The 17,242-nt window shown below is 38.8% G+C and overlaps 1 protein-coding gene across 2 annotated transcripts in view; it reads right to left on the reverse strand.

The window, feature by feature from the left end:
- Wdr44 (WD repeat domain 44) overlaps positions 1-17,242 on the reverse strand; it is a 111,183-nt gene that overhangs the window by 37,410 nt on the left and 56,531 nt on the right. For both annotated transcript variants that reach the window (XM_055604987.1, XM_055604988.1), the window contains 4 exons: positions 16,988-17,118; positions 15,940-16,035; positions 12,057-12,193; positions 11,219-11,302 (listed from right to left, as the gene is read on the reverse strand). In XM_055604987.1, coding sequence (XP_055460962.1) covers positions 11,219-11,302; positions 12,057-12,193; positions 15,940-16,035; positions 16,988-17,118 — 448 coding nt within the window. The remainder of the gene's footprint in view (positions 1-11,218; positions 11,303-12,056; positions 12,194-15,939; positions 16,036-16,987; positions 17,119-17,242) is intronic.

Here is a 17,242-nt window from a genome sequence, read left to right on the forward strand (position 1 = left end):
GAATGAGGGAGTGGGCTACAGCTGGGATACAAAGTTAATAAACTGTAACTAATATTAAAAAATAATAATAATAAAAAGAAGAGAGAAAGTAAGCTGAGCATGCTAATGTGCAGGTATTAATTCACTGCTCTCTGCTTGTTACTGTGGATGCATTATGACTAGCTGCTTCAAGTTACTGCTGTATTCCTGTGATTATAAATTGTAAGCCAAATACATTCCCTCAAGCTGCTCTTGACAGGGTATTTTATCATATGAAAAGGAAATAAAACTAAGATGATTATTGTTTAAAAGCAAAGAAGACATTCCGGTGGGAGGGGAGCCGTGACTCCAGTGGCCTGCTTTGATATTTAAATCTCGGTGGAGAGATGGCTTTTAGCAGGCCTTTACTAATGGCAGAGAAGAACTTGCAAGTCCATCTCCTTTTGTTTATGACAGCAGGTGGGATAGCTTGTGAGGGTCACAGCTCTTCCTCAGGCTCCTTGTGCAAATTAACCTATTGTTCTGAGATGTTTTACTGGCTAAAAGTAACTCCTGACAAATAAAGAGGTCAGAGGGCTGGAGGCAGAAGAGGAGGCAGAGACTTGAGACTTGCTGTTTGCTGCAGCAGCCTGTCTTTTGAGGTGGCTGTCGAGTCTGGACCTTTAAAAAGCTTCCTGTGTGTTGTGTGTTTATTTTATTAATATTAATTGTCACTCCCGACTCAAGAACCTTTTGACTCTGCTGGATGGCTCCAGCAACATTCAAATCATTGAAGATGTGACTTTGTAAAATGTAGACTTTCATGCCTATATGGCACTTAATATTCAGTAGGTTTCTTTTCATTGACGAATAGGATCAGTTACTACTCATAGTACTCTCAGGGATTTTAAAACAGGACTCACTTAGGCTCAATTATTGATTGCTTCCTCATACTTCACAACTTGTTATGAGATTGAGCTCCAAGATGGTGGTGATCAGGGCATACTGTTTCTTAAGGGCAGAAGATCTGAAACTCTGAAACTGGTGAGTGGATGGGTGGCTTAAGCCAGAACATCGACTCTGAGGCTTCCCGGGCTAGAGGGGACAACATGTGAGTTGGGGCAGATTGGTTCCAGATTGGTTCCAGTTGGATGTCTCCAGGATCTGAGAGTAGTGAACTATTGACCCCTTGAACTCCCAGCTGCCCCTTCCTTTGCTCAGCTTGCCCAGGCAGCAGCAGGCAGTGTATAACCTGAGGTACAGGGTGCCTCCTTATTCTAATGGCCAAAAAGGAGGTGCAGATTTGGAAGTAGAAAACTATGAGCTCTCTGAGCATATAGCATACACCTGCTAGTAAGTACTCAGGCAATCTGCGCTTTCCACAACAGCCTGCCATCGAGTGCTTGTGGGCCCTCTGCACTTCCCAAACACCTGCAAGTGAGTTTGCGGGTCCTAAGCGCTTTCGACACACACCTCTGAGTGAGTGCCTTCTGGCACTCTATATTTTCCAGACATGTCTGCTAGAGAGTGCATACAGAGCCCTAGATCTGGGTGCCACTACACTAGCAGCCAGATATTAGATCCCCCCATCCCCACTGTGGGCAACATAGGGATGTCTGGGTCAGCATTCTCAACACTAAAACCCCTGTTCCATGGGTATCCCAGCTGAGTAAAAGATGGTGCAGCTCAGGCATGTCTGAGCACTTGGAGCACAATACTGATACAGGCCTGTGAACCACTGCCATTCAGGACACTTGCACATGCTCACCGCACCTGCGAAATGGGCCAACACCACCACCTGAGCTTGAGCTCCTCCCTTACACTTCACCCTCCCAGGCAGACACACCTTTAAGCATACTCCTATGCTTCTACACTTGTGCCTGTGACCTTCCTACTTTAGCTTCATCTGAAACACCAACACACACTCTTAAACCAATGGACCTATCTCATCTTTCTGAAGAATACTCCAGACTTCAGAGATAGATGTGCCCAGTCTGCTGGACAGACTCTAGGAACAACTAGCAAAGGCTACTGACATCACCAACAGAATATAAGAGATGGAAAAGAGAATCTCAGGTGCTGATAGCACAGTTGCAAAAACAGATACATCTCTCAAAGAAAAAGTAAAACTGGAAAAGTCCGAAACAAATAACATCCAAGAAGTCAAGGACGCCATGAAAAGATGAAATCTAAGAATAATAGGAATAGACCCCCCCCTCAACAACAACAACAACAAAAGATCCCAGGCTCCAAAGTATAGAAAATATTTTCAAGAAAATCATAGAAGAAAATTTTCCCAACTTAAAATAAGAGATGTCCTTAAACATACAAGATGCTTACAGAACACCAAATAGACTAGACCAGAAAAGAAACTCCTCACATCACAAAACAGTCAAAACACTAAATCTACAGAACAAAGAAAAGATATTAAAAGCAGCAAGGGAAAAAGGCCAAGTAACATACAAAGGCAGATGGCAGACCTATCAGAATCACACCAGACTTCATAACATAAACCATGACAGCAAGAAGGGCCTGGACAGATGTCATGCAGACTCTAAGAGAACACAGATGTCAAACCAGATTATTATAAGCAGCAAAGCTTTCAATCAATATAGATGGAGAAAACAAAATACTCAATGACAAAACTAAACTTAAACAATATCTACACAGCAATCTTGCCCAACAGAAGATACTAGAAGAAAAACTCCAATCCAACGATATCAACTACACCCAAGAAAACACAGGACATAGTTAACCGCACAACAAAAAATCAAAATAAAACAAGTACTATTACACTATCACCACGAGCTACACAATAAAAATAACTAACATTCATTGGTCACTATTATCTATCAATATCAATGGAATTAACTCTCCAATAAAAGACACAGACTAACAGAATGGTTGCAGAAACAGGATCCAACATTCTGCTGTATCCAAGAAACATACCTTTACAATGAAAGACACTACCTCAGAGTCAAGGGATGGAAAAAAGTTTTTCAAGCAAGCTTACCCAGAAAAAAGCTGGAAGAGCTATCCTAATATCTAATAAAATATAGTTTCAACCAAAATTAATCAAAAAAGATGAGGAGGGACACTTCATTCTCATCAAAAGAAAAATACACCAGGAACACATCACAATTCCTGAACATCTATGCCCCAAATACAAGAGCACCAGCATTCGTAAATGAAACACTATTAAAGGTTAAATCACACATCGATCCCAACACCTTAATAGTGGGAGATATCAACACTCTACTTTTACCAAGGGACAGATCATCAAGACAGAAGCTAAAGAGGGAAATAATGACACATTACAGGGGTCCTAAATCAAATGGACCTAATAGATGTCTACAGAACTTTTCACCCAAACTCAAAAGAGTATACCTTCTTAGCACTCCACGGATCCTTCTCCAAAACTGAAGATATAGACAGGAAAAAGTAAGCCTCAACATATACAAGAAGATTGAAATAATCCTATCAGACCAACATGGCCTAAAACTAGACCTCAACAACAACAGAAATAACATAAAGCCTACATACACATGGAAACTAAATCACTCACTACTCAATGATAGCTTGGTCACAGAAGAAATAAATAAACAAAGAAGTTAGAGACTTCCTAGAATTCCATGAAAGTGAAGGCACAACATACCCAAACATATGGGACACAATAAAAGCAGAGATAAGAGGAAAATTCACAGCACTAAGTGCTTCCAGAAAGAAGGTTGAGACTTCTCATACAAACAACTTAATGGCACACCTGAACACCCTAGAAATAAAAAAGGAAGCAGACAAAACCAAGAGGAATAGACTGCTGGAAATAATCAAACTAAGGGCTGAAATTAATACATCACAAAAAAGAGAACAACATAAAGAGTCAATGAAACCAAGAATTGGTTCTTTGAGAAAATCAACAAGATAGTCAAACCCTTAGCCAAACTAAGTAAAAGGCAGAGAGAAACTTCCAAATTGGCAAAATCAGAAATGAAAAGGGGGACATAACGAAAAACACTGAGGAAATTCAAAGAAAATCTAAACGAAACGGACAATTTTCTTGACAGATTACATTTACCCAAGCTAAAACAAGATCAGGTAAATGGATTAAACAGTCCCATAGCCCAAACAAAACAGAAGCAGTCATCAAAAGTCTCCTATCCAAAAAAAGCCCAGGGCCAGATGGTTTCAGCTCAGAGTTCTACCAGACCCTTCAAGGAAAAGCTGACACCAATACTCTTCAAACTATTCTACAAAATAGAAATAGAAAGAAGATTACCAAACTCATTCTACGAGGCAACATTAACCTTGATACCTAAACCACACGAAGACCTATGAAAAAAAGAAAACTTCAGATCTATCTCTCTATGAACACTGATGCAAAAATACTCAATAAAATACTTGCAAACCGAATCTAAGAACACATAAAAGATATCATTCACTATGACCAAGTAGGCTTCATTCCAGGAATGCAGGTGTGATTGAATATATAGAAATCCATCTAGGTAATCCACCATATAAACAAACAGAAGGGAAAAACAAAACAAAAAAATCACATGAGCATCTCCTTAGATGCTGAAAAAGCATCTTACAAAATCCAACACCCATTCATATTTAAAGTTTTAGAGAGATCAGGGATATAAGGCATATACCTAAACATAGTAAACCTAGCAAACCTATAGCCAACATCAAAGTAATTGTAGAGAAACTTAAATCAATCCCACTGAAATCAAGGACAAGGCAAGGCTGCCCACTCTTTCTGTATCTTTTCAACACAGTAGTGGAAGTCATAGACAGAGCAATAAGACAACTAAAGGAGATGATATGATAGTATACTCGAGTGACCCCAAAAATTCTATCAGAGAACTCCTTCAGCTGATAAACACCTTCAGCAGAGTGGCTGCATACAACATTAACTCAAAAAAAAAAATTGGGAGATAAAAGATGGCAGCACCGGGAGGACACTGTGTCTGAGGAGCAGGACAGCAGTGTTGGGACAGTGATCAACAGACTGAACTCTGGGGCCTAAAACACCAGCGATTGTGATTCTCAGGTGAGATGAAATCCCACTGTGTGGAAATCAATTGGGTCCATTCTCAGGTCACCCAGCTAAAACCATAAACAATTCCTAGGCCCAGCAGGCACTCAGTTGCCAGCCCAAGGCCACATGCCTGAGTGTCCTAATGACCTTCCCAAGCTGAAATGTGGGCACCAAAATACAAGAGACTGGGATTTTCAGTCACGAAAAAACCCCACAGGGAAGGAAGCAATCTTGACCTACCTCAGGTCACTCAGTCAGTCCCTGGATAAGGTCTCAGGGACCAGCAGGCACACTGCTACCAGCCCAGAGGACGGTCCTCAGCCGCCAGCCCAGAGTGGGGTACACAACTGTTAGCCCAGAGCAGGGTCCTCAGCCACCAACCCAGAGCAAGGCCCTCAGGCACCTGCCCAGAGACCTGCTGCATGCCCAACTGACCATTCCAGACAGAACTATGGGCCCCAGGCACCAGAGACTGAGTTTCCCTGTCAGGAGAAAACACCACAGCTAGGGAATCAGCAAGTCCGAACTTAGGGCTTTGAGCTGACACCCAAGCCCCAACCCCACAGAAAAGTTCTTGGGAAAAGTTCCTGGGTTCCTCCAGGCACCCATTTTGCAGCTTGGCGCCACCACTCGCCTACATATTCTTTGCTGAACACCAGACGGAACTGTGGACCCCAAAACACCACAGACTGGGTCTCCCTGGGAGGAAACCCCACAGAGGGGGATAAACATCTGGTCCAACCTCAGGAAACCCAGCTCTGGAAAAGTTTCTGGGTCCCCGCAGGCTCCAGGCTCTAGACTTCTACACGCACGAGAGCTATGTTCACCTGCTACTGATTACCACTTGGGTACTGGGGCACAGACCTACAGAAGCCTGGGATCCACAAGATCATCCCCAAAATACTGCTCTACGGGGCAACCAGTTATGCATAACTAAAGTGACAAAACCACGGGGCTCCCAGGTTCTTCAACAGGGCTGTGCCTTGAAAAGAGTGTAAGAACAACAGCAGCAGTTAACTAAATTTAGAGCAAGAAACCCAGCAGCAGGGCAACTGTCTCCAGGACTTCCCCGGTGAGAGGAGAGCCCCCCTGACTAACAAAGACCACAGTTAGCACGCAAGTCTATACCCAAAAAGCTGAGAAAGCCTCCTTCAGGAAAAATCATCTTCCTGCCAAGGGGATTCTCCCCACCCCAGGATTCCAGGAAGCACCAGAAACTAACACCCAGCACCTAAGATAGCCCAATGGGTAGAGGCCAGTGTAAAAGTTAAAAAACAACAACAACAACAACAACAACAACAACAACAAAAACCCACAAAAGGCAGAGCAATATAGCAACTCCAGAACCTGGTTATCCAGGGACAAGCAGCCCTGGACACCCCAACATAACTGAAATTAAAGAAGATGACCATACAGCTGTGCTTCTTAAGAGGATAATAGAGGAAACAAATAAAATGTATAAAGAATTTGAGGAAGAAAAAGTCAAACAGATTATGGCCATCCATAAAGAAATAAAGAAGGCTATAGACAAAGAGATCATTGCTATCCATAAAAAAACACAGGAAAATAAAGACAGATCATGGCCATCCGTAAAGAAATACAGGAAGATGAAGACAAACAGATTATGGTTATTCGTAAAGAAATACGGGAAGATGCAACCAAACATTTTGTGGCCTTTACAGAGGAAATAACTCATTCATTGAAAGACATAAAAGAAACAGAAAATTTCAAACAAAGAGCTTAAGGTAAAACAGGAAAATACAATCAGACAGATGAAGAAAATCAACAAAACAGCTCAGGATCTGGATAGAATTCGAAAAATTAAAGAAAACACAAACAGAGGGAATCAAGGAGAAAAAGAATTTAGGGAAGAAAACAGAACTACCGAGGTAAGCATAACCAATAGACTACAAGAGATAGAAGAAAGAATCTCAGGTGTGGATGATACAATGGAAGAAATCGATATATCTCTCAAAGAAAATGTCAAAATCAAAAAATTCTAGAAACAGACCGTTTAAGAAATCAAAGACAATATGAAAAGTAGGCTTCATCCTGGGTATGCAGGAGTGGTTCAATGTATGGAAATGCATCAATGAAATCTACCATATAAACAAACTGAAAGGAAAAGACCAAATGATAATAACCTTTGATGCTGAGAAAGCATTTGATAAAATCCAACACTCATTTATGTTTAAAGTCCTGGAGAGATCAGGGATACAAGTCACCTACCTAAACATAGTAAAGAAAATCTATAGCAAGCCTGTAGCCAACATCAAACTAAATGGAGAGAAACTTAAATCATTCCCAGTGAAATCAGGGACAAGGCAAGGCTGCTCACTCTCTCCATACCTCTTTAACATAGTGCTTGAAATCCTTGCTAGAGCAATAAAAGAATTAAAGGAGATCAAGGGGATTCAGTTCGGTAAGGAAGAAGTCAAAGTATCCTAATTACAGATGGTATCATAGTATACATGAATGAGCCCAAATATTCTACCAGGGAACTCCTTCAGCTGATAAATACCTTCAGCCAAGTAGGTATTGGCCGGATACCAAATCAACTAAAAAAAAAAAAAAAATTAGTAGCCCTCCTGTATACAAAAGAAAAATGGGGCTGAGAAAGAAATTAGTGAGACAAAACCCTTCACAATAGACACAGAGGACATAAAGTACTTTAGTGTAACTCTAATCAAAGAAGTCAAAGACTTGTATCAAAAAAACTTTCAGTCTCTGAAGAGCATCCTTGCCAGTCCACAGAGGAGGATAAAGAAGCCAGTCCTGATGTGACCTGATAGACTAGGGTCAGATGGAAGGGGAGGAGGACCATCCCTATCATTGGACTGTTGAGGGGCATAGAAGAAGAAGAGGGAGGGTGGATGGGATTTGGAGTGGAATGGGGGAGAGGGCTACATCTGCGATACAAAGTGAATAAACTGTAATTAATAAAAATAAAAAAATAAATAGTCCTGTATACAAAAGACAAAAGGGCTGACAAAGAATTTAAGAAAACAACACCCATCAATATAGCCACAAATAACATAAAGTACATTGGTGTGACTCTATCCAAGCAAGTGAAAGACCTGTATGAAAAAAAAATAAAAACAACAACAACAAAAAACCCTTCAAATCTTTAAAGAAAGAAATTGAAGAAGATATCAGAAGATGGAAAGATCTCCCATGCTCATGGATCAGTAGGATTAAAACAGTGAAAATGGTCATCCTACCAAAAGCAATCTACAGATTCAATTCAATTCCCATCAAAATACAGATACAATTCTTTACAGAATTTGAAAGAACAATTTTCAATTTCATATGGAAAAACAAAAAACCCAGAATTGCTAAAACAATCCTATACAATAACAGATCTTCTGGAGGTATCTCCATCCCTGATCTCAATCTGTACTACAGAGCAATAGTAATAAAAACTGCATGGAACTGGCATAGAAACAGAATGGTGAATCAATGGAATCCAATAGAAGACCCAGAAATAAATCCTCATATATCCAGATACTTGATTTTTTACAAAAAAAGCCAAAACCATGGAAAAAAAGACAGCATCTTCAAAAAATGGTGCTGGTCTAACTGGATGTGTACAAGTAGAAGAATGCACATAGATCCACATTTATCACCCTACACAAAACTAAAATCCAAGTGGATCAAATACCTCAATATAAAAGCAGACACACTAAACCTGTTACAAGAGAAAGTGGGGAAGAGTCTTGAACTCTATGGCACAGGAGACAATTTCCTGAACAGAACACCAACAGCACAGGCTCTAACATCAACAATCAATAAATGGGACCTCATGAAACTGACAATCTTCTGTAAAGCAAAGGACACTGTTGTCAGAACAAAATGACTCCTACAGATTGGGAAAGGATCTTCACCAACCCTACCTCTGAAAGGGGGCTCATATCCAGAATATATAAAGAACACAAGAAAATAGACATCAACAAACTAAATAACTAAAAAATGGGGTACAGTACTAAACAGAGAATTCTCTATAGAGGAATATCGAATGGCAGAGAACCCTCCTCCATTGCTGATGGGAATGTTAACTTGTACAACCACTTTGCAAATCAATCGGACATTTCCCCCAGACAATTGGGAATAGTGCTACCTCAAGATCCAGCTATACCACTCCTCGGCATATATCCAATAGATGCTCAAGTATACAAGGACATTTGTTCAGCCATGTTTGTAGCAGCTCTATTTGTCATAGTCAGAATGTGGAAACAACCTAGATGTCCCTCAAGGGACGAATGGATACAGAAATTGTGGTACATTTACACTACAATTACCACTCAGCTATGAAAAACAAGGAAATCGTGAAATTTCCAGCCAAATGGCAGGAACTCGAAAAGATCACCCTGAGTAGGTAACCCAGAAGCAGAAAGATACACATGGTATATACTCACTCATAAGTGGATATTGGCCATATAACACTGGGTAAAAATACTAAACTCCTAAAGAATCTAAACAACAAGGAAGACCCTAGAGAAAATGCTCAGTCCTCATTCAGAAGGACAAATGTGATAAGACATCATAAAGAGGAGAAAACAGGGAACAGGACAGGAGCCTATCACAGAGGACCTCTGAAGACTCTACTGAAGTGTGGAAGCAGAGGCTGAGACTCATAGCAAAACTTTGGCCAGAGTGCAGGTAATCTTATGAAAGAAGGGAGAGATAGAAAGTCCTGGACAGGACAGGAGCTCCAAAAGGAGACCAACAGAACAAAAACAAAAACAAAAACAAAAACAAAAAAACCCAAAACCAACCAACCAAACAAACAAAAAAACCCCTGAGTCTTGTGTCCCCTGCAGAGACTGATACCCCAACCAAAGACAATACACAGAGAAGACCTAAAACCCTAGCTCAGATGTACCACATAGACTCAGTCTCCAAGTAGGGTCCCTAATAAGGGAAACACAGGCTTTCTCTGGCATGAACTCAGTGACAGGCTCTCTGATCAGCTCCCTCTGGGGGTTGCAGCCTTGCCAGAGGAAGACAATGCAACCAGTTCTAATGAGACCTGATAGGCTATAGTCAAATAGTAGGGAAGGAAGACTTCACCTATCTGTGGACTAGGGGGGGTTCATAGGGGGAGAAGAAGGAGTGAGGGTGGGATTGGGAAGAGACACAGCTTGGATACAAATTGAATAAATTGGAATAAATGACAATATTAAAAATTCTAAAAAAATAAAAAGAAGGGGAATAAAAAAGCTTGTTATCCAGGAAAAGTAAGAATTATGGACCACTGTCTTTTGGCCACTGGGTGCCTTTTTGGTTGACCCCATGATTCAAGTGCAAATATTTCTATATACTATGTGTAGCATGGTAAGAGAAAAAGCTGGAAAGAACTCCTGTATACAAAGACTATTGTTTTATTTATGGGTCCTCTTACCATTTTCTGATTATAATTTTGCAATCAGAATATTACCCAACAGTGTGACATATCAACTTATATGTCATGGTTTGCAGGCACTGGATGAAATGATTTAAGAAATGATATTTGAGTCAAGAATGGGACTGAATAAAGCTGAATGTTTTTTTTTTCTCTTAGAAAAATGAGGTTTAATAGGGCATAATGATATGCACCTGTAATTGCAATACCAAGAACAAAAAGCAGGAGGTTGTGAGTACAAGATCAGACTGAGACAGTACAGAGAGGATGATACAAAATATATTGGTCATTTCTTTTATGTTAGATGCTTTAAAGGTGACCTATACAAATATAAGAAATTGATAATCAACAGATTGAGGGTAGGGAATAGTGGTGTGGATTGGACATTTAACATTAATTTCAAACCATGTGGAGGGAGACCACATATTCCATTTCAAAAAAACTCTCTCAAGCTGAAAGAAATTATGATAAAGAAGTTACTGAAATTAAGTGTTAGCAGATAATTCTAAGCAATATTGCAAGGATTTGATCGGCTTATAAATTTTATGATAGATCAGTGTCTGCTGATGGCAATTAGTAGTGGCAACAGAACAACACTGTGATAGTGGTAATATAAGGTAATACATATTAGAATACTTAGAATGAGTTTAACCATGGGCTGTACAGGTGATAAATCTCTTTAAAGGCCTTGCTTTACAATAATGAAAAAGTGGGCCAAGAACATTTTTGTATTATTGTTTTTGTTTAAAAATATACTTGGCAATTTTCTTACCTTTCTAATAAACACTTAAAAAGAAGAAAAGAGATATAGTGACACTCACGTTTTCTGTTTTAACCTTCCACCATCAGTATCTATTTGCTGTGATTGTAACTTTTCTTCATCATCTGACTGTGTGGCATCATTGCTACAAGAAGAAGAAGTGATTTTAAAAGAAATAATTTCTTTCTCAAAATATGTTTCTATGTTTATTAAGCAGTGGCAAATCAGAATAAAAATTATCTTGATAAGTTTTATATAACTTCAAACTAATAAAGAGCTGGAGAATCACTAAATGGCTTTCAAGATTAAAGACTAGAATATTAAAGCAAGATGCAATGTACAAAATTGAAATGAATGCAACTTAATACCTTACGAAAATCCTACTATAAGAATGCTGTACATATTAACAATAAAGTAACTTGCAGATAGCTTTTTCTCAGTCGATAAGGTACACCAAGTATTACATTTAATAAAAGTTCTTGTTTTTCTAGAATTTATTCCATAGACATCATTACATAACAAAAATAAATCACTTCACTCTAAAGCAATTTTCAACCACAATAAACAGTACAAATACTTAAAAGCATAGTTTTAGAAGACTAAGTGATCCTCACAGTTTGCTTCTTGGTTGTAATGCTTTAATACTGTCTCTAGCATAAATCATTTTCAAAGGCAAGAAAATAAATAGTATGAGTTTTAAGATTTAGAATATTCTCCCCAAGTAATGATATGACTATAACAGAGGTCAAAGGTAAAGAATACATACTTGATCTAATTCTACCTTTTAGATTAACACAGAAGACTGAGTTTAACTAAATAAGAATAGTTAATAGTTAACAAGCCTAAATAATCACTACCACGCTGAAATGTTGTAAATGTTAAATAACATTAAGCCATACCTTACATACTCCTTTGTCCTTCTCATGATGTATAGAGTGAGAGGATTAATACCTGTTGGCAACTTCTCTTCAGCAAGACTTAAAGGTATTTCTTCTCCAGTATCCAGATTCTTAATCATTACACTGGCTAAAATTTCCTGGAGGTTAAACAGATAACCATCAAGATGGCTTACAACTTAACTATCTTTTGAAAATTATTTTGGATAATGTACATATATATGTATATAGTTTTGTGTGTGTGCATCTGTGCTTGAGTGCATGCATGAGTGTGTGCTTAGTGTGCATGTATGTGTGTTGCACACAGAGGCTAGAAGTGTTGGATCTCCTGGACCTGGAGCTGCAGATAGCTGTCAGTCATCTGAGCTGGATGCTGGGACTTGAACCTAGTTCTCTGGAAAAACAATAAGCACTCTTAATTGCTGAGACATCTTTTAAGCCCTTAATTATCTTTTTAGAATCTACTAAATCCTTAAATTTTAAAGTTAAGGATTTTCTGGATAGTCACTACTGGGTACAATAGTCTTACACATTTTCACTGAGATATAATTCTAACACAAAACACAATCCCTTAAAACATGTAAATCAATGGCTAATAATATATTTACAGTTCTTTTTGTCTTTATTATTATTATTTATTATAATTTCCTCACTTTGTATCCTGGCTGTAGGCCCCTGTTTCATCTCTTCCAGGTCCCACCTTCCCTCCCTCTTCCCCCTTTATGTACCTCCCCTAGTCCACTGAAAGTGGAGGTCCTACTCCCCTACTATCTAACCCTAGCCTATCAGGTCTCATCAGGATTGTTTGAATCCTCTTTCTCTGTGACCTAGTAAGGCCATCTTGCAAGGGGGAGTTGATCAACAAGCAGGCAACCAATTTCATGCTAGTGACTGCCCCTGGTCCTCTTACTAGGAAACCCACATGAAGACTGAGCTGCCTATGGGCTACCTCTGAGAAGGGGGTCTAGGTCCTCTCCATGTATGGTCCTTGGTTGATTTATACATCTCTGTAGGATGCACTGAGCCCAGATTTTTTTGGCTCTATTGGTCTCCTTGTGGAGCTCCTATCCCCTCCAGGTCTTTCTATCTCCCTCTTCTTTCCTAAGATTGCCTGCACTCTGCCCAAAGTTTGGCTAGGAGTGTTAGCATCTGCTTCTATTCCCTACTGAGACCCTCTGTCCTTTCTATCTTGTTCCCTGTCTTCTCCTACTTCTGATATCTATACTGTTTGCCCTTCTGAATAAGGATTAGGCATCTTCCCTTGGGTCCTCCATGTTGCTTAATTTATTTAGGACTATAGATTTTAATATAGTTATCCTATATTATATGGCTAATATTCACTTATAAGTGAGTGAATATCCTAATGTGTGTCTTTCTGCTTTCAGGTTATCTCATTCAGGATGATCTTTTTCAGTTCCATCCATTTGCATGCAAATTTCATGATTTCCTTCTTTTTTTTGTTTCCTCATTTTTTCATTATTATAATTTATTCACTTTGTATCCCATCTGTAGCACCCGCCCTCTTCCCTCCCACTCCCACCCGCTCTCCCTTTTCTCATCCCATGACCCTCCCCCAGTCCACTGATAGGGGAGGTCCTCCTCCCCTTCCATCTGACCCTAGATTATCATGTCTCATCATGACTGGCTGCACTGTCTTCCTCTATGGCCTGGTACAGTTAGTACACCTGGTACAGGTGATCAAAGAGCCAGCCACTAAGCTTATGTCAGTGACAGCCTCTGCTCTCCTTCCTAGGGAACCCACTTGGAAGCTGAGCTACCATGGGCTACATCTGAACAAGGGGTCAAGGTTATCTCCCTCCATGGTCTTTGGTTGGAGTATCAGTCTTTGAAAAGACCCCTGGACTCAGATATTTTGTTCTGTTGGTCTCCCTGGGAAGCCCCTGTCCCCTCCACGTCTTTCTATCTCGCACTGCTTTCATAAGATTCCCTGTATTCTATGCAAAGTTTGACTATGAGTCTCAGCATCTGCTTTGATATCCCGCTGGGTAGAGTTTTTCAGAGGCCCTCTGTGGCAGCCTACTGTCCATTTCCCTGTTTTCTCCTTCTTCTAATGTCTACCCCATTTGCTTTCTGCGTGAGGATTAAGCAACTTCCCTAGGATCCTCCTTCTTCTTAACTTCTTTAGGAGTATAGATTTTTAGCATGTTTATCCTCTATTATATGACTAATATCCACTTATAAGTGAGTATATACCACGTGTGTCTTTCTGCTTCTGGGTTACCTCACTCAGGATGATGATTTCTATTTCCCCCCATTTGCCTGAAAATTTCATGATTTCTTTGTTTTTAATTGCTGTGTAGTAAATATACCACAAATATGTATCCATTCCTCCATTGAGGACCATCTGGATTATTTCCAGATTCTGGCTATTATGAATAAAGCTGCTAAGAACATGTTTGAGCAAATGTCCTTATTGTATACTTGCTTCCAGAGTATTTAAATTATTATTGTGTACCACCATGTCTGGCTTCCTAAAAAAAAATCCTACTTTGTTATAAACCTTCATTCTGAATAAACTGACCAATAAATGCATTCTAATTTCTATTTTGTATATTGTGTTTTACTTGCATGAATTTTTGTATACCACATGTGCATAATTCCTTTGGATGTCAGAAGAAGGCATTAGATATCCTGGAACTGGAGTTACAGACAGTTCCATGTGTGTTCCTTCAGAAGTGCAACTCTTAACTGCTGAGCCATCTTTCTAGCCCTTCATTCTAAATATTAAAGGTAAAAAAATATTGTGAAATGCCTCAGTGGATAAAAGGAATTATTATCAAGGCTAATGTGTTGGCCTAAGTTCAGTCCCCAGAACCAAGGTAGCTATCCTCCGATCTCCACACACTGTGGTATGTGTGTGCCCATAAACACAAATACATGTCCATGCACAAATAAGTAAATAAATGTTAAAAAGTTTTGTAAAATATTAGGGTTAGTTTAAAATTCACCATTCATAAAACACAGATCCTGACTTATTGTGCTATGTGTGCATATGGTACTGAGAATGGACTCTATGACCCTACTAATGCTATCAAACATATAGCCCCAGACACTGTTGCTGTTTTCTATTTGACTTAATGTCTCAAAAAGTCATCAGGCTGGCCTTGAGCTTACTTTGCAGCTTAGGTAGGTCTAAAACTTGTGATCCTCATACCTCATACTCCTGAGTGCTGGGATCATAGGCCTGCTTTGTCATCAGCCTATTTTGGGTTCTACTTTAATGTATGTATTCCACCACACAGCTTTGTGAAATGGCAAGAATACATCAGAGATTCAACCTTCAATATATAAGTAAAATCCCAAACCTAAAATAATCTTAATTTTAATGATTTTGGCCTAAAAAGTAAGTTATTATAGCTGTCAAAATACCTACAGAAGTTCAGTGTTCCTGGTACTGAAATAATGTTTAAAAAAATGAAATGCTGATTTCTTGGACTTCTTCATTATATACTATACTGATCTATCAAACCATCATATTACAACCCATAAATATGTACAAATGTGACCCAGGTGTAGTGGCACATGCCTGTAATCCCAGCACTCGGGGAAGCAGAGGCAGGTGGATTTCTAAGTTCAAGGCCATCTTGGTTTACAAAGCGAGTCGAGGACAGCCCAGGCTACAAAGAGAAACCCTGTCTTGAAAAACTAAAAACCAAACCAAACCAAACCAAACCAAACCAAACCAAACCAAACCAAACCAAACCAAACCAAATGCACAAAAAGTGAAATATCAACTAAAAATACAGTAAGTTATATTTAGTTCAGGGTCATTACATACACTTACTGTGCTATGCAAACAACACCATTATCAATCTCTAGAAGTTTCTCATTTTCCCATTATGATTTTTACATTTTATGTTTTTACCTCATCAGTAAGCTCTCTCCCAGAGTTGGATCTAGGTCTCTGTGGGCCCATTACTTCACCTGCTACTGTCTGCACATCAGGTATTTTTCCATTTTCCTAAAATTATAATTGTATAAACAGACAGACTGAATCAATTTCTATCAATTTTAATTATTCACTACCCTGTGCACTCCTACAAAATTCCACAAATCAGATAATACAGGCTATTGAAAATTTAAAGAAAATATTCCATTTTAGTCTTTTATTATTCTCTGCATGCTGAAAAGACATTAGGCACTAAAACTACTACTGCCTGTGAGATCATGCCTTAGCAGTATTACAAACAATTTGTTTTACTTGAACCCATCCAAAATAGCAGTTCTTTACTAAGAGTGCAATTAATTCAGGCCATATGTAGATATTGCTAAAGAAAGGTTAGAACAAGTTCTACTTATATAAAGAGATAGACAACAAATATGTTAAAATTTTTACATACAGTTGTTGCTGCATATTCTTCTACATTAAAAATACTTTTTAAAGATAAAACACCATCCTACAAAAACAGGCTGTTTATGACCTCTACTGTATTGCTATCAGAAGATGGTATTGTCACATTTCCAGGTCTGTTAACTACCCTCAGCTCAGGTACTATATAAATAATTCTGAGTACTAGAATTTGTCTGTGGTAAATGCTATGTAGTTTTTTTTGTATGGCCCACATCCTAGTACATGAAATATTTTATGTCTAGGAAAGGGAACTTATAATATTAAACATTGCTGTTAATACCTGCCACAAACTTGGCATATATTAGCACATTTAATTCTTATAGAAAACCTTCAAACTGGAATCTTTTCCCTGTTTTTATCAATGAAGCATCTGAAAATCAGATGCTAAAGAGCTAGCTAATCTCACTAAACTAGTTAGTAGCCAAGACAGACATGGAAGTATTGTGGTCAGGTGTGGAGGAAAAAAAAATTGGCTTAGAGAAGAAAGAGTTCCAATAATTACATCAGTCAGTTGTATAAGGTTTGAATTAGCCTATATCAAACATAACAATAATTCACCAACCTGGGCAGTTACTATTTTATCTCCACTTGTAGCACTTGCCAAATCGAGAGATGGCTGGGAATCTCTAACTGTACTCTCCGAAGCCATATTTGTAGTTAGGAAAGAATCAGACGTAACACTATCTTTGGGTACTGTAATGATAATAAAAATAACTAATAATAATAATGAAAATGATGATATTAACAACAAAAAAATAATACCAACAATTACACACACACACACACACACACACACACACACACACACACACACACA

This window comes from Psammomys obesus, unplaced genomic scaffold (assembly GCF_907164565.1).
Source record: "Psammomys obesus unplaced genomic scaffold, mPsaObe1.curated_primary_1811, whole genome shotgun sequence".
Classification (NCBI taxonomy): Eukaryota; Metazoa; Chordata; class Mammalia; order Rodentia; family Muridae; genus Psammomys; species Psammomys obesus.